General features: G+C 36.7%; 1 protein-coding gene across 1 annotated transcript; it reads right to left on the bottom strand.

The window, feature by feature from the left end:
* Positions 1–1,327: 1,327 nt before the first annotated feature.
* On the bottom strand, positions 1,328–16,202 carry LOC146138648 (uncharacterized). Its single transcript, XM_083394635.1, has 11 exons — positions 16,066–16,202; positions 14,908–15,094; positions 10,187–10,320; positions 8,970–9,129; positions 7,240–7,418; positions 6,104–6,218; positions 5,672–5,752; positions 3,894–4,121; positions 2,916–3,053; positions 1,932–2,164; positions 1,328–1,596 (listed from the first exon to the last, which is right to left on the bottom strand). Exons 1-11 carry the CDS (start codon positions 16,094–16,096, stop codon positions 1,571–1,573), a joined length of 1,512 nt encoding a protein of 503 aa, XP_083250761.1. The 5' UTR covers positions 16,097–16,202; the 3' UTR covers positions 1,328–1,570.
* Between the last annotated feature and the right edge of the window lie 2,036 nt (positions 16,203–18,238).

The raw sequence follows: 18,238 nt of genomic DNA, 5'->3' as shown, positions 1-18,238 counted from the left end.
GTTTAACTCAAAATAATAAGAATATTTTTTATACCGATAATAACAATTTTTTAAGTTGGGTAAAAATATTTTACCGACATTAGAACTTTTTAACAATTCAAATAAGATTTTGTTGCATTTTTTCGAGGCAATTTACAGCAAATGAGTTTGTTCTTAACCTTTTTAAATTTTTAAAACTTTTAAAAGTTTCTTTGGTATGATTTGAATCGATTTTAAATTCCCTTTTGAGTAAGAAATTTCCTGAAATTATATTCCTATATATTTTGAATTTTTTAAATACTTATTGATTTCCATCAGATTTTAGGCAACTTAAAACAAAAAAAATATTTTTAACAATTTGTGAAAACCTTAAAACTATAGTGTTAACGAATGCACTTGTTTTTCAATCACTTTTTCATCTCCAAATAAAATTCACATTTACATACGCAACAACAACAACACACGAAAGGACATACTTATGTAAAATAACAACAATCAAAAGTTTCAATGGACCGTTGTAATGTTCATATTTTGTCTTGCAAGTTGAATGATAAGCAACCGGCACAGCATTGCTGGTATCCAATTGTTTTCACAATGTTTCTAAAGTGTAATTTAGCTATTAGGAAAGACAACAAATCCAAAATTGAAAGATACTATAAAAGCCCTGTTTTGAAATCAAGCGGCATAAATAAATTTACTTGCAAAAGTAGAAAAGTCTTTTTATTTGCCCTTCAACTTCGTAATTGGTGAAGTCTTCTTTTTATAATATCGCTATATAGTTAAGAATGGATGTCCGATAGTTGACATTTTATTCCGATACCGATAACCGATATTTTGCACACAGAGTATCGCGACCCGATCCAATACCAAATAACGCCATAACTATAAAACAACCATTATGGACAAAATTGAAAAGTTAAGAGGAAATTTTGCAATTTATTAGACCAAAACGTGCCCATTAAAATTTAGTTATCTCCAGTTGCAAACCTACTTTTTTTTAAATAGCTACCTTTCACTTTATAATCTCTGCGTTGAATCACAGACCCGTTGAAACTCCTACATTAATTTGGTATCGGGTCGTCACCGATATCGCCCTAGTATCGGCAAGTACCGATATTACATGGGGTATCGGCACCGATTCGATATTATCGGACAACCCTTGCTTCAGGTGTGACTGAATATTCTGTAGGCCGTATAAATTACTATAATGTTTGTTTGAATCAGGAAGTATCATGATTATATTAAGATGAAGCGCTTTTGAACCAACAACTTCTCGCTTGCGATTAGCAACAAATGAAAGCAACATCCGCAAAAAAAAAAAAAAAAAGGCGATAGACGTTTTGCTTTCGTTTGTATAAATACGTTCATCAAACTACCAGTACAAATAAAACTACTAAAACGACGTTAATGTTCATATTTGTCGTTGGCAAAATGGTGTTACAACGTGAGCTTTTCGCCAAATAGACTCCCGTTGATTAAAGGCACAAAGAAAGAACTAGGATTTGAAAAGAAAGCAAATCTCAATAGACGGCAATCCTTTAGAGCCAAACAACGTACTTATAATTAAAAGTCGACGAAAACATCGTAGCTCTTAGAATACCAGCTCCTCTAGAAAATCTGTTGATGACAAATATAGAAATATGTAAGAACAGGGTTTTCTAAACCAGTGTTTGTTGTAAATTCAAAAGAAGCAAAGCATGAACAATTTTTTATAATTTATTAAAAGTGTTGTGTGAAAATTTAGTTATGAGAAAATCTAAATTGTTTGACGTGGTTTGCAACTTTTGGTATTGAACAAAGGCAATTAGTTGTAACGCAGTCTTAGCTAAATATTACACTAATTAAACATTTCCTAAATCTGCCCAGTTTCAACAACAATAAATTCAACAAACAGCAATCAGTAAATTTTATTTTTGTTTTCCACGCAAGTTTACTACTGCACTAAAGCCCACCATCAGAAGATTCGAACGACGTTATGTTGCCGTTGTATCCAGTACCAATGCCCTGCTCCACACCGCCCGTTGGCGGCCTCATGCCATTACTTTGATTGACCGCCTGGGGGCGCCAAAGCAGCGGCAGGTGGGTGAAGCCGAATCGAAGGAATTTCCGGTTGATATCGTGAAGCGGAGAGTTGCTACTGAAGCTGAAGCTCTCTATTCCTGGGGATTGGGAGTTCCGAAACTTGCTGGAAACACGTGATGTTGGAATTGAAAACAGACATACTCAAAAAAGGATTTAACTTTCGTTTAACGATTTTCAAATTTTTAAAAGAATTCCCAGCAAAACAGGCATTAACTCAAATCTATTTAGCCAAATACAAATAAATAACAAGGCAATTTGACCCCAATACATTTATTTGGTAAATAAAATAAAAACGATTAAGCTTTAAAACGATAAAAATGCAAAACCATGTATTAAAATAAAAATGTTTTTTTTTTATCTGTATGCTATTTTAAGCTACAATTATATCGTTTTACCGTAGCCCAGTTCTCAACCTTTTTTTCTTTCGTGGCCCATTTAATTTGCAAAACAATTCTGTGGCTCAATAGAATTTTTATGAAAGAAAAAGCTTTAAAATAGGTTAAAAACAAAACACAGCAGAACCTATTTCAAAACAGATTATTCATTCAACCGTGCATTAGTGAGATACTTGCGGCTGAACAATAAATTTACATTTCGTTTTAATTCCTCCCCAAGCCATTATTCCTGTAAAATTATGTAAAGTGACACAAATGAAACTAAATCTAGCTTTTTTAAATTGTTCTATGGCCCACCAGTGAGCCATGGCCCACTGGTTGAGAACCGCTGCCGTAACCGAAAACTTTATACCACTAAGGGTTAAGGTTCTCTACGAAATATTCAAAACAGTAATCTAACATGACAAACTTGTTTTACGTATTAAAAACCGGTTTAAATCAATACGAAATCCTCCTTACCTATCAATTTCGCAAATTTCCCGCAGCAATGCGTCGTGCTGTCGCGTGAAGCTTGTCGCGTTGCGCGTGCGAATCGATGTGACCATAGGTGAGCTGCGCGTGCGGAGATGTGGGCCCACTCTGATCACGTGAACATTCCTGATGAAGATTTTAAAAAATGTGTCAATCTTCCTACTGGCGACAGGTTGCTTTGTCAAGGTGCATCATATTAGGTTGCAGTTGGAGGATGACTGAATGATTTGCACAGAAAAACAAATTAAGGATGATTTACTTCTAATGGGGTAAAGTTTCATTTAGTTGAATCGTTTTAATGAGTGATAATTTCAAATGTTCAGAGCCAACCAAACAGCATGTCTTTTGAATACTTTTCTATGGGGTCAGTTTTTTTAAGTTGGACACAGTGAAGCGGAAAACAAACCAATGGTTTTAATCATTAGCAATTGCATAAACATTTAAGGGGGCGGGATTTTTGCAGAGGCCACAAAAATCTGAACATTTCTTCAAAAACCGCAGATTTCTCAACTCATTTATCACAACATATATTTAGAAGTGCCAAGTTGGGTAAATATAGCTCCAAACTATTATTTTTTGGTTTAAGTTCGAAAAAGTATGAGGCCAATAAACGTCGTTTATCGAAATGCGACACTGTTTTTGGTGACACAGTTCGTTCTCCACAGGAAAATTGTCCAGGATGCCTGCTACAGCTATACTATTTACACAGCTAGTTTATAGCAGCATTGGTTTGGTCATATTCTCCAATAAAAATCTAAGATGGAATTTATTTGGATCGTGAAGTAAAATAATTTCCTGTCCAAACAATTTTAACGATAACAACGTTAAACAACGTCGTTGGACCGAAAAACTTTATAAAAAGCAGCACCCTTTCTAAGATGTTTTACTAAATATGTGATGATGTCGGTATTTGCAGACACTCGTTTAACGTGTTTGTTAACCTCGCAAACTACCAGGCTCCGTCACCTGTCAGTCAACTTGCGAATGGCGCCCCAAACAGCGTCGTCGCTTTTCCCAGTCGAAAGAAGTACGACGATGGGGGTGTGGTGGGGTCGCACCACCGAGACCCCGCCCCCGGACCCATAAAGGTTGGCTGCGAGCCAATTGAGTGCTCCGCCTGTCTCACGTGACCCGCTTCCATTGATCCGATTGGTTCGTCCAAGGCCGCGTAGAAAGCTCTTCGCAGTTGGATACCTGTCAGATAAAGAGCCTTTGAGATCATATTCTTATTTTACCAAAAATTGTTTTAAATTGATTTTAACACAATACCTCGCGAAAAGTCTTTCAAGAATCCTGAACTCAATTAATTTCACCTAGGGGACACCCCTTCCCATCCAGGGACATTTAGCCACTCTATATAAGCTGCCCATTTTAGGGGTATTTCAAGAAAAGGAAAACTATCCAATGCATCGCACCATTGGTCGGTGTTGTATAGCATTAAACATTTATTTGTTCCTCTTTTTAATGCGCTAAGCCTAAGTCTAAAGTTTCGACTGAGACTTTAAAAATTTGTTAAATTTGCTTTCTCAAAATAGGCAAGTTATTAGGGTTGTTTTTAAATCATGATTTTTTTCTAAATTCTTTGTAGATGTGTAAAATTATTTTAAAATGAGAAAAGTTTATAGTGTTTTAAGTGTTTTAAGTGTCATATCTTTTCATTTAAATAAGGTGTCTTAAAACGCATGTTGAGGCAAAAGCGTGCAATCGTGCATTTTTGTAATGTTTAAATTTGTTGCCCAACGTCTGTTACAAAATTGTAAGACCAAACAAAATTAAAACAGTCAGAAAGATATTTGGGATGAAGTTAGCAGTTCCCAAATTGCATGCTGCCATTTGCGAAATGCCATTCGAGAACACCGTATGGTATGTGTTTATAAACCACCGCTTTACAGCTAAAAGCTCAAATTCTGTAAATAAATGACGACATGATGAGGAAAGCCGATTTTCGTGGGAAAATCGTATTTTCAGAAAAGAAGCTTTTCAACGGAATGCCTTCACAACATTTGGCAAGACAAGAGACGTGCACCACAACGACTGTTGCCAATCAGGTAAGATTGGATGATCGGAATCGGTCATATGACCGGGGGTCGTGAGTTCGAACCTTGCCGCAGGCTATTTGTTTTTTTAGCCTGGCCTTGCTTAGGCTGATTTCGGTAAGGCTTTACGAATGCATCTTGTGTATCATATATGTATATATGGGTGCCGTTATCGTTGCCAGTACGACACCAAAATGGCTTGATCGCACAATACATTTGTGTATATGTGTGTTTCTGTTAGATCGAAATAAGCGCTAAACCCAACGGAATAAGACTCAAATGGCCAGACTAATACCTAACACCTACAACCTTTTACTTAACCCCAAACCTCATCCCCAAATTCATCACCAACTCCCCTACTGATTTTAATCCTAACCAAATTTCTAACCTCATCCATTACCCACCACTAACCCCATGAAGGGGAAAACAATCTACCGGCACCCAAACGGCGATACCAAAACGGCCGATGCCCTTTACACCCAATCGTCCCTGCAGTTTCAGAAGTTATTTTAACCTTTTAAGCCTTATTCTGATGAATTTAGAACTTATTCCGACAGGTTTAGGTTTAGCCTTATTCAGAATCTAATACTATGGTTTTATAGATTAAGTAAAGGAAAGGCACGCTTAGCGAATACCTGGAGTATGACTGTCGTCAGTGGCTGTTCACACACTGGTCACCGGGGTGAACTTAATTTCGATATAAATTACCTGTTTAATCGTATTGAAAGCGACGCCGTCTCGTGGAATTGGGCGAATCCAGCGCGAATTCCATTCATTCCGTATTTTAGTCTACAAAAGTCGATATGCGTTAAAAATAGTGTAGCCTCGTAAGCCGAGAACATGAAATAAGTAGTTACATAGCTAAACACCCACAACCTGTTTGAACTTTGGTGTAAAAACGAATGGCGAATTTTTAAGACTTAATGGCCTAAACTATTTCCAATCCATCTGGTTGAATACCAGAGCTTATAAAGATTTTATGATTCAACAGAAAGGATTTTAAGTCTTTAAAAAACATGAGGGCAATGGTTTCCAAACTTGAATGTGTACTGAAAGTTTAAAACCAAATCCAAATGCGAAAAGTAAAACACAATCTTCCAAGTTATTTAGACTGGTGATTAACAAGCGCTGAATACTCACTTGCTTATCACTCCACCGATTGCTGACTTCATCGACGAGAAGCTGACGTCATCGGTTTTATTGCTGGCATCAACCACAAATAGAATGTCGGCGTTCGACCAGGGAGGGCAAGTGTCTTTATAAACATTAGAAAGGGTGAAATTATTAAATTGGCCCCTTTTGAAGTTACAGCGACTCCATAAAAAAAATTTGGGTAACATTATTTAAATGTTTCGAATAAATCTTTTTTGTATTTTTAAAAACTTTATTAAGAAAAAAGATCATCTGAACAAACAATTTTAAATGGTTTCACCGTGCTACATATTACAAATATGTATAATTACTTTTTTTACTTGCAACATGACAACATAATTTCTCAAAAAATTAAATAGTGGTTTTAATTGTTCATTGTTTTGGTTTTTCGACCATTAAATCCCTAACTTTGCACTATTTAAAAATTTTCTGTACTATTTAAAATTGTGTTAATTTTTGCTTCGGCAAAATTAAAGAAAAAAAAATTAATGAAGTTGGTCACAATACACTACGAAACATTGCGGTAATAAATTGATAAAAGAATACTCCCGGATAAGTCTAAAATTGAAATTATTCGTTGTCAATATGTAAAAAACAAAGCTTTATCTGAAACTTTAAATGCTGGGCGACAGAAAAGTTGTAAATCATTGTCAAATTAAGGCGTCGGCATAAATGGTTTAACACGTCGTTTCGCCTGTTCCTTGACATACAGAGTACAAGTCGTGGTTAAAAGCACATCATTTACATATGAGTCATGCCAGACGACCAATATGTCGTGTTCTCAATCAATATACATCTTTCAAATAACTGTATTGGTGTAATGATGTGACCGACTCTGACATTTAGGTTGTCATAACGTTACCACACCTTTAGAGGAAACCAGATAAATGAGGTAATTTATCTTATTTAACATGTGAAATATGTCGCTTACAACGTGTGAAGTGCGTTGTTTACCTTGGCTATACCCTTTAACTAGTTTTCTCACAGGCCTAAAACATCGTTGTTAGCTATGTGTCAAACACGTCTTAATTCAGACCACAATTATTTACGGTCAAAGGTAACTTAGTTGCAAGGCAACCTGGTGAATTTAACATTTTTGTTTTTGCAAAAAGAACAATTGCTACCTTTGGAAAGGAGACTGTCAAAGGTTATAGCCGGGTTGTCGTTTCGTTTTTGGCAGTAGGGCTGGAACGACATCTCCATTTCCACGGTCAGTTTCATCATCTGTTGCAAAGGACGTCTCGTGAATGAACATTGGCCAATCGCGGCCCTGAAGAGGCACGTCTTCGCTCGATTGTATTCCCTGTAAAATTGCAATTTAGGGAACAGTTACAGTTTGCACAAAGCAGGTTTGCAGAGTCGGAGTCGAACTCGGAACTCGACTGAGTGGGTTAATTTTGATTGAGTCGGACTCGGGACTCAGGATCGGAGTGAGACTACGTAAAACTACCCGTGTCCAACGCGGGCACGTGTAGTGGTCGGATAAATTGTATGAAACCTCTATGAGTAAACGGATGTATAGCCACGCTATTTTAGTACGTAAATGGGATAAATGCAGGCTGTTGAGTCTTAGTCGCACTCAGGACTTGACGGAATCGGTTAATTTTGCTGGAGTCGGACTCGGGACTCGGGACTCGGGACTGGAGTAAGACTACGTATGGCTACCCGAATACCGAGTTTGACGTGCGCATTCGTATAACCAAATTCGAAACCAACAAGGCCACAAGCTCTAATTGGAACGGCGAGTTAGCATATGGTGGAATATTTTCCAACCATGTATTGTGGGTGGATGAGTTATATGACACCACAATGAGTAGATTTCTGAATATTTATTCTATTTTAGTTACGTTAATAGGTAAAATACTGGCTGTAGAGTCGGAGCCGGACCCGGGACTCGACGAAATCGCACATTTAGACTCGATTTCAGTTTTTTGACAGGAGTTTGACTCGTGTTATTTTTACCCGACTCCGCAGAAACAAGTAATTTCAGCAGACTGAGTTCGATTAAGACGACTGCAACTATGTATGAAGGCCAGAAATTTTTTAATTTTCCATTTAAAAAGCTTTTTTTTATTTTTATTACTAATTCAGCCCAAAACAATGACAAATTATACAATAGACACCATGTTGCAAGAGACACATCTAACCAATGCTTTGCACTTTGATTAGTATTAGGCTTATACTTTTTTATTGTAATTTTTTGATCATCAAAGAGAAACAAACGTATAAAAATAGAGGCGTGGAGGAAGAATAAACATAGGCCTATAACTTCAAACTCGTTGTCGTATTTCAAACTAAATTTTCTCGTAGACGATTTTGGATATGACGCTGGCTGTAACTGGGCGAGTTAGTGATTAAAGTTAACCCAGACGACCGCTAAATGTATCTCCACCTCCACCTACAGCGGCAAACGCTCGAGAACAACAAGTGGTTTAAAGATGGTTTGATGACGTCACGTAAAGGCGTAACTTTGTGACGTTATACCTAAAAAATCATTTCGCCCGAAAAAAAAATCCTAAAACTCAACCCTGCTCTTATATTGAACACATGAGCAAAAATAACCTTGTTAAATTCCTTTACAGACCAACGTGATTATGGCAGTTTGGTGTGTTTTTTTAACACATGGTTTGGCTATACATAAAAAATTACTCTTAACAGATTCGTACTACAAGGTTGATTGAAACGAAAACTTCTCAACCAACTTATGGTCACTTGCAGATGACACCTGCATGACCGGGCTCCGTGATTAAAGGTTCAGCCATATGAAGAAATTACTCATAAGCAAATTACACTCTAAATAAAGTCGTACTAAGTCGCTGATTGAAGCGAAACTTCTCAACAAACTTATGGTCACCTGCAAAGGCGCCAGGAAGACGACCGGGAGTTGAAGACACGATGATAGACCGACACACAATCCTGGGTGATTTGGTGGTAAATAGGGGCGCAGTTGGTCCCCTCGTGGAGCACCTGGGTTGCCGTGATGCCGCCCCACTTGCACCAGCGGTCTTCGGCGCCTTTATTGTTAAGCGTTCGTGGTGAAAACAGGTAAAATAAAGATGTTTCTGATGTAGGCAGAGTTTCGCACAAGGTATTTTGAATTCAAAGTCCAGTCGTATATTAAAGCCTATACAGAAGTAGGTAACATTTTAAACGTTTTGAATAACTCTTTATCTATTTTCAACATCAGATTTTACTTCTATATGGGCCTTGATATTCATATTCCGACTTACTACAACCTACAACCATTATGCTCCAAAGGCAATTCATTTGCAAAAGTTGTTAAATCCAAGTCAAGTTGTTTTAAAAAACCGTTAGCAAGTCGCGTCGTTGTCCAAGTCATTAGTCCACAACTACATGTTAGGCATTGCTTTTTACAAACCTTTAAACAAAATGTAAGTCAATTGATTTGCGAAATTAAAGATCTCAAGTTAAGGTATTTCTAATCAACAATTACATGGTAAGTCCTAGTCCGAGTCGTTACAGTCTTTCATTTAAGTCCTACCAATTCAGTGCCATTACAGGTAATAATGTCCAAGTAAAGGCATTGCCCATACCAGTAATTGTAAACTATACGGAAATTGGTTAACTAATTTATGACGAACAATACTTTCCATAGTAAACCCGGAAGACTAAACATTTAGCAAATGTTTTACGCGTACACCATTCAGGGAAATAATTTGTCAAACGAAAAACAGTCAACGAAAAAACGTAGTCAACGAAAAACATGAATCCAACTCTTTGGTCTACACCACTATTGATAATAATAACTTTATTCGAGTCAAATTATTTTGCAACAAAACTTCTTAGCAAAACTGTATGCAGGTGACTTGTACACATTACTTCAAGCAAATGACAAAGATAGCTTAAATTTCGAAAGTTGTATCGTTATGAAAGAGTTTTATTATTTCATAATATGCTTTAATATTATATTGTAGAAGTTTGATGAAGTTTTTGCTGTTTCAACTGTACATTCGCCAGTACCCGACTACAAAAGGAAAGAAACAGAGATGCGTCCATTGGTAGATAAGGTGACAAGCTGAATTGCCACTAGATCGACGTAATATAGCTTACCGAAGAAGGTCATAAAGTTTTGCTCGACCACTTGGAGTTGCCGATAATTGGCCAAGAAACTCTCCAGGGTTGAATTTCGCAAGCAACTTCGGAAGCCTTCCAAAGCGCACTCCTTTAGTTCCATGTAGAGGGAACTGAAATTGCAAAGCAGAACATCGTTTTCGCCTTTAGTTTTTGAAAATGATTTGCATATGTTATTTATAGTGAAATTATTTTTCAAGTGTATCTGTTTAATCTTTAAGAAACCAAAAGCATAATGTTTGATGAACGTTCTTTGATCTATATCAAATCTCGGGCAATTTCTATTGTTGTTAACAAATCAAGTATTTATTTAAGTCAAGTCCTATAATCCAAGTCATCGGTTGCCCAAGTCAAGTCACAATTATCACAAGTGAACTTTAAATGAAGTATACTTGTCATAAAAACAAAGCGTTAACTGATAAACTTGATGATGAAAAACTTCAGTGCAACTCAAGTAATTTGTTCGGAAGACTTAAGTCAAGTCATTTGCAAACCGGGACTTAAGTGCACTTAGTCAAGTTATAGAATTAATTCATTTCAACATTGGTAATTTAGTCATGCAAGCTGATCAAACGAATTGGATGGGGCGATATAACCCTGTCAATGCAGTTCTTTCTAAAGCCAACGATGTCCTTTCCTTGAGACAAAAAATGTGTTTAACTAGATCGCTATAAACTTCATTCAAGTATCGTCAATCCAATTAAACAAACCATTTGCCTTATTATTGTTTGTATTATCTCGTAACTCGCTAAGCTAAGGTGATGCCAACCATACGGACCTATAGCCTGTAAATATCTTTCAGATAGGTTAAAGATGTGCTGCAATTTGAGACACACAAAATCATTGTTCAGAATTGCGCTGAACCTTGAACAAAGCGCAATTATATTTTGACGCAGTTTTTATTATACCAACGACGCCTCTGTTATCGAGAAGGTGTAAATTTTCAAAATTGCGACAGATAGGATCGGTATTATGTTTTCTTACAAGTTCTAAAGAAGTTTCGTGATACTTTGGTTTGGCGCAAATGATGTCATTTCGTCGTATGTGATGTTGACAATGATTGTTTTGTTTCAAGTTTGCGGTTTAAAGGTATATATCAGTATCACCTCCGAACTAACTAGCATTTTAGTAGGACGAAATTTATTTGGTATGATGAAAATCGTTAGGTTGTAAAGAATTGCTTTTTCGTTTTGAATCGTAATAGGTTTTCTTGTAATGTAATAAGATACTTTGCTGTCACTTTGTTACTGATATTCAGGGTAGAACGACATCAGAATTTTTACCACAAACATTTTAATATATAAGGCTTCCTGACTAAATTTTTACATAAAATTGTAATATTTTTTTATTTGAATTTATTAGTTGTTTGAGCAATTAAATTGGTCTCGCTTGCCAAAACAGTTCGTAAAACTTTCTTTGGTAATAATTTTTTTTCGTAAACGTTATAAATTCTTTTTTCAAGCCGATAAAAATGATCAGGAACTACTGCTAACTGCTAACAAAGGGCGACATTGTGGGTATTTATAAAAGAACCCATGTGAATGCATTTACCGATTAAATCTGCAATTTGGCCAAGGTTTTTTTTTCTTTTTTTCGGACTATACAACGATCCCTTTATACCGGATTACCGCACTATCCTCCTTTGCGACAAAGTCATGTTTGAAAGCGTTTGGTTGGAGCAAGAACGGGTGCCATTCATTCGCCTGAGCACTGCGCAAAACAAATGCATCCCTGTCTATTTTGCGAAAGGTATACATACCCACAAACTAAAGACGCGATAAGCTCCTTTTTTACCTTAATTTCCTATTTTCGACGATATCTTTAGTCGACTTAAGGAGATTAAAGTGTGACGAAACCAAATGCTTCCGTGACGTAACAAGCGACGCGATTGACAACAACCAGGAAATCGATTTTACGGTTTAACAACTGCGCCCCGATAATGGTAGATTTTTTGATTGACGGAAACGGAAGTAAAAAGTCATGCCAGTTTCTGATATCAGTATTTCTCCACTGATACCAAGTAACAGTTGTATCTCTTTTTTAAGTTGCATCTCATAGCCTAAATCAATAGATTTATTTTATCCGACATCACGAAAATTTGGTTTCAAGAAATTCAAGTTCTTTTATAAACTGTAAATACCCTTTTGCAAAAATAACAAAAAAAACAGGCAAGGTCGTCTTGTTTGCAACTCTTAATACACAAAATATCTTGTAGGAAAAAAATTGAGTTCTGGGAGTAAAAAAGAAAAATTCGCTTTTCTGATCCCGAAATATACATAGAAACAAAATCATAAATTTGATTCAAAAAATTAGACATACAAAAGGATCTTCAATTTAATTTTTTTTTATTACTGCATTTGTTTCCATATTGTATTTTCGCGAACTGGTAATAGGAAAATGGGTTCAACCTTTTACCTCTTAAGTTTAAAAAACACACAAAATTATTGCAACTATATATATTTTTTTAAATATATTTCCAAACTATTTCGATCTTTAGTATTGCCGTTTTGTTTCACCGTCCATACCCGCAACAAAAGAAGAGGCCGCACCGTTTTTTCTTTAAACAGCCAAGGGTTGACCAATGATTCCTAAACTGTGTGCCTCGAGCGATTGTCAAGTGTGCCGCGAAACTTATTGCCATTTTGAAAAATAAGTTATTTGTAATTACCAATAGGCATACATGCAAGCATTTTTGACTTAAATACGCACTACCCATTACTAATTAATCATATTGAGACATTTACATATAATTTTTCGTTTGTTAAAGGCGACTGTAAAATGACTCCATTGTTGTTCTGTTAAAACAGTGCCGCGAAATATTAACAATATTTTTAGTGTGCCGCGATCCAAAAAAAGTTCAAAAACCACTGGGTTAACCAGTCGAGCTTGTAGCGCTTGTATAAAGCGGCGACAGCGCAAGAATGCCAACAAAAACTCTACTACTTATCCGCAATCGACATAGACGTACAACAGTACGTGGTGAGTTCATTTTGAGTGGCACACGCGAATCCCTGTAAAATCTGCGGCCTTCGTCCGTTGCGCTGCTTCGCGATAATCGGATGAGATTAAGTCCGGCAACATTATGCAACCAAACGCGATCCGATTGTTGGAAGACAATGGCGAAACAAAGGCGCGAGTATTTCGCGTCGCGATGCCTTGACGAGATTACGCTGTCGAATCTTGCACAGTTTATCGCATCTTCGGCATGTGCTGTTTGTTGGGGTCTTTTGACGAAGGCGCAGACATCTTCACCGTTCATCAGTTTTCGAGTTCAATTAAATGTGTTAAGCAGGGGCCCCTGAACTTTTAGGTTTTGTCACTTTTAATACGAATGCGATGGACTTCGCTTAGCAAATTTACAAATAATCTCCATTCATCTGATATGTAAATCGAAAAAAAGTGGTGTAATTTTCCGCATTAAAATTTGATATATTTTCAGGAATCAGCTCCTTTTACTAATCAAGTATAAATATGGATAAAAAGTTGTCTCTATAATATAAAAAAAATTCAAAAATCTTCTTTGATGGCAGTTTTCAACATTTTACAAACCCCTGATAAAGGAAAAGGAAACACAGTTAAACGTGTGAGTAATGAAGTTCACGTTAAAATGCTATAGTTCTAAATCTTTAAAAAACCTTTTCGTATGACAACTTAAAAATACAAAGCAATCTCATTAGGTTTTATGCCATGATTCATCGTTTGTCGCTTCAATAAAATTCAACCGTGTTCATAAAGTACATAATGAATTGTTTTCGGTGATATTCAATGTTTTTACCAAAAAGCACCTAATTCGCCTTGTCAGGTCGCTATTACCGCAATCGTAAGAAACAAAATTGCGAGAAAAACAATAGACAGTGCAACGGCACGCGTGACAGGAAGTGTTTGGCCAATTACAGTCGCGTCAAAGAAAGCTTTATTTGTCTCTAGCTCCTCGCAAAAATGGAAAGCACAATTTTCGGCGATTTAAGATCGACGAACAATGCCGTACGCCCGCGGGTGCGCACGGCGAACAAAAGAATGGCGATGTTTTCGCGCTTCGAGGTTAAAGCAATTGTTCAAGGTGAGATCTTATCGCCTCCAAAAAGTTTTCGCGGCCTTGCAGGCTCGAGAACTAAGCGATAAAAAGGAAATCAGGGAAGTATCGGGAAACTTGCGAACGCCCGTGTGGACAAATAGGCCCGGGAGAAAAACGCGCTCGTTTTGGCATTTTTACGCCAACAACCTAACTTATAGGCCCAAAAGCATCTTTGCTCTTCGTTATTTGGTGATTATTTGGACAAGTGGTTTTTCATACTGTATCCTTGTTAGTGGGCTTGATGTAAACAAAACACATTTATCATTAATACATTTTTATAGACAAAAACATAATTTGCTAATAGCGTTGATGGTAACAGCTGGGGCGACTGTTTAATGGCTAAAGATATTTGTATCGGAAGTTGAACGAAATACGCGAAATTTGACACAAACATGGGTAAATGTAATGATTGGCCAATACTTGTAGCCCCACGTTTACGTTTTGGCCTTTCTCTAAACAAAATATGAATAACTTTCACCCAGCAAGAAGCTCAGTTTTAAACACGTTTAAATATGCTACCTATAGAGAGGCGTAAATTTAAACTTAAAAAAAGGAGTGTAAAAGTTCAAAAGAAACCAAAAAAATGTGATACAACTTCAACGAAAAATAACAGGCGTCGACCTACCTGCAATTGGGCGACACCATTCGATTTTTTCTGACGCGATCAAAGAACAACTTGGTGCAGCTTTGTTCTCGTTCGTAATACTCCGGCACGGAACACGATCCAAAGAGGAAGTTGATGCCGTTGAAAGAGTTTGCGATCTGTCGGAAATCCCTTGGACTTGCGGCGAATGCTTGGGCGAACAGCGCAACTGCAACATCAAATAACTGTGTCGTAATGACTTAGTCATTGACTTGACTTAAATGCACTTGAGTCACTGTTTTCAAATGACTTGACTTGACTTAAGTCCTTTAGCCAAAATGACTTGACTTGAAGTCTTTTGGACAAATGACTTGACTTGTACTTAAGTCATTTTGTCAAAAAACTTGGGATTAATTTGAGTGTTTTTCATTAAAAAGCTTAGCACATTAAACACTTTTATTGCTGTATTTTATACTGATGGCGTTTGTGTTATTTTTTGTTAAATTGTTGGTCATAGTCTGATGAGCTTACCAATTTTAATGGTTTAACAATTTAATTTTATGTCAAAAATATGACTTGAAATTGACTTGCTCTCATAATGACTTGACTGGGACTTGACTTGTTATTTTTGCAAAAGACTTGACTTGGACTTACATTACTTTTTAAATGACGTGGCTGGGACTTAAGTCATTTCAAAATTAATTGTTTACCACACTGTCAAACAATATTGTGAATATACTGCTCCTGCCAGGCATTACGAATGGTCATTTTGACAAGTTTTATTTTCTGTAAGCAGTTGTTGAAATAAGTCAGGTACGGAAACGGCGGTACGGTAAAATATTGCTAAAATGAAAACCAAATAATTATTATGTCTTACACCGATTTTCACATTTTGTAAAAGCTATCATTCATAAAGTTCTAAGTTTATTTTTGTTAAACACGAAGTGCCCAAGGCTCTTTCCTTTGTTAAAGATAGTATATCTTAGTAAGCAATGATCGCAGCTTAAACACCTTAGCAATTATCGCATAAATGCCCTAACTGCGACATCGAAAAATAATCATACAAAAGCAACATCAATTCTAGTTTCCAAGCACAAATTATATAAGACGTCCATTTTGTTTTTCTATTTAGCCTAAGCCTACATCAACTGACATAAGACAGATAAATATAAGTTTTAAAAAAAATACAAGCAAACTTACAAAATAATCCAATTGCAAAGTACAGATGCATTTTTGGTTGCAGGGTCAATTTCCGAAAACTCAGGAAGTAAAAGTTAAAAATAAAAATCGTTCTTCTTATAGTTTTAACTCGCACCAAAAATGAAACGCGTTTAACAGCAAACAGTTCTTAAACTGAGAGCTTCATTCAAGTCCAGGTGTTTTATATGAGTCATTATTCGAAAAAGGGAAAACTGTAATATTTTCGAGGAGAGATTGAATTGCCGATGCACGCAATTCGGCACCCATTCCCGCCAAGTTATTTTGCGTGGCAACCGGCCGTTTGGTTTATTTATACTAAATGGGAACAACAAGTGAACAACAACCGATTAAGGCATTGCGATAATTCGAGGTACTGTGGCCCGGTTGTAAGCCCAGGCCCAAACATAGAAAACTAGACAGAAAACGTGGCGAAATAAACAAAGCGACGAGAAAAATGCAGTTACGTGCTCGCGAAGGCAGACGAACGGTAATATTTAGTAATTATGTTGGGATTACGCGAGCCGCAAGTTTGCGATGCCTCGCGTTAAGATAAAGATCCCGTATTTTGAGGAAACAAGATTGACAAAGCGAATCAACGCGCATCACAATGAGATGCCGGAGGCCGCCCGGAGCAGACAATGCCAGTTCGATAAGACGATAAGACTGCTAAAAGAATAATCATCTTTTCGGGGAATTCCGAAACCGCTGGATTTGCGTAGTTTACTATACATACGACAAACTATCGAATTAAGTGACTTTATTGTTACTTTTATTCTGGTGGGAAGTACCCCGTTCAATGTCACTGATAAGCGTATTGATTGAAATATTTTTTTAAATTCTGAATGAGGATAACGAGAAATAAAACTGCTTGTTACAAAGTTCTGTCAAGGTTACGCAAATATAAGTTTAGCTGCAGCTTTAGAAAATTGAAAATCAGCCAAACTTTTCTTGTTTTCCTATGCGAAAAAAAATTAAACTCCTTTAATGAAAAATTATTGTTTAGTGTGGCAAATGTAACATAATGGAGACGGAGTGAAAAAAAAATATATATAGCTACGAAGCCAAAGTTGAGGCCGCTGGATATTTGTTTAAACTTTAAAGGTCCCGGACCCGAAGTCGGAGCCATGTTATATGTGTTTGATGGCTCCAGAGTTGGAGCTGAAGCCGGGGCAAATGCTATTTTACAGTGTCTCCTAATTCCTTCTGATTACGATCAGGTGTGTATTGTAGGCTTCACCGCCGCTACGTGTTAATCCTGTGTAATGGCAGACTCGGCATTGTCAGGCTTTTGTTTCACGATAAGCAAGCAGACCTGTATTGCGGCAGTTAAGCAGCAGGTGTGAGAAGCGACCACAAACCTTATACAATCAGTTTCTGCTTGTGTCGATAACACAACGGTGCTTCGTAGGCTGCCAACAAATTTGACGGCACTTCGGTACTCAGTTGTTAGTGAAAACACCATACCCGGCTGTATGTTGTCCGTATAGTCATGCGCGTTTGATTTACACACAAATACGATACACGCCGCACTTTTTTTGCCAAAACACTATAGCAAATTCTAGGTTATAATGTGTAGAACAGCCTTTCTTAACCTAGAGTAAATTTTAATCAAATTATCCACATCAGTTGACGGGACAGGAAAAATTGTGCCAGCTAAATGTATTGGTAGCCTACTTTTCTAGTTGATATCGACTGCTATCGTCTAGTGTCGATAATGTTATGCTTCGGTAATAGATATTTTTAGTTTATTGGCAACATTCTTAGTTAGCCTACTTCATTTGACGTTGCCAAAAAGCAATACAACCGTCGCATTGAATATAACTGATGTAATTTGTTACCTTTGTTTTTTAATAAATGAGCACCATTTTATATATTGCTGATAAATGTGATATTCATCTTTGCTAAAAGGGTAAAACATACAAAAAGGTTAAGAATCCCTGGTGTAGAACATTAGTTCCCTTGTTTTTTGCAATGAGTTTTCCTCGGTTCTTTATGTTCATAAATGTATATATTTTTTAATTTGCATAATATTTTAGCCTGCAAAGAGTAAATGACCCTGTGTCACTGTTGGTTAGAATCGGCCAAGTTAGAGTGGAAAGCTATATCAATAACACTCAAAGTTGTCCGATCAGTAGACGTTGTAACGTTATTTCGCTATTGGCAATGAATTAAA

The sequence above is a fragment of the Ascidiella aspersa genome, chromosome 7, assembly GCF_963924565.1.
Source record: "Ascidiella aspersa chromosome 7, kaAscAspe10.2, whole genome shotgun sequence".
Classification (NCBI taxonomy): domain Eukaryota; kingdom Metazoa; phylum Chordata; class Ascidiacea; order Phlebobranchia; family Ascidiidae; genus Ascidiella; species Ascidiella aspersa.
The sequence above is the reverse complement of the archived record's forward strand: the minus strand, read 5'-3'. Positions and strand labels throughout refer to the sequence as shown.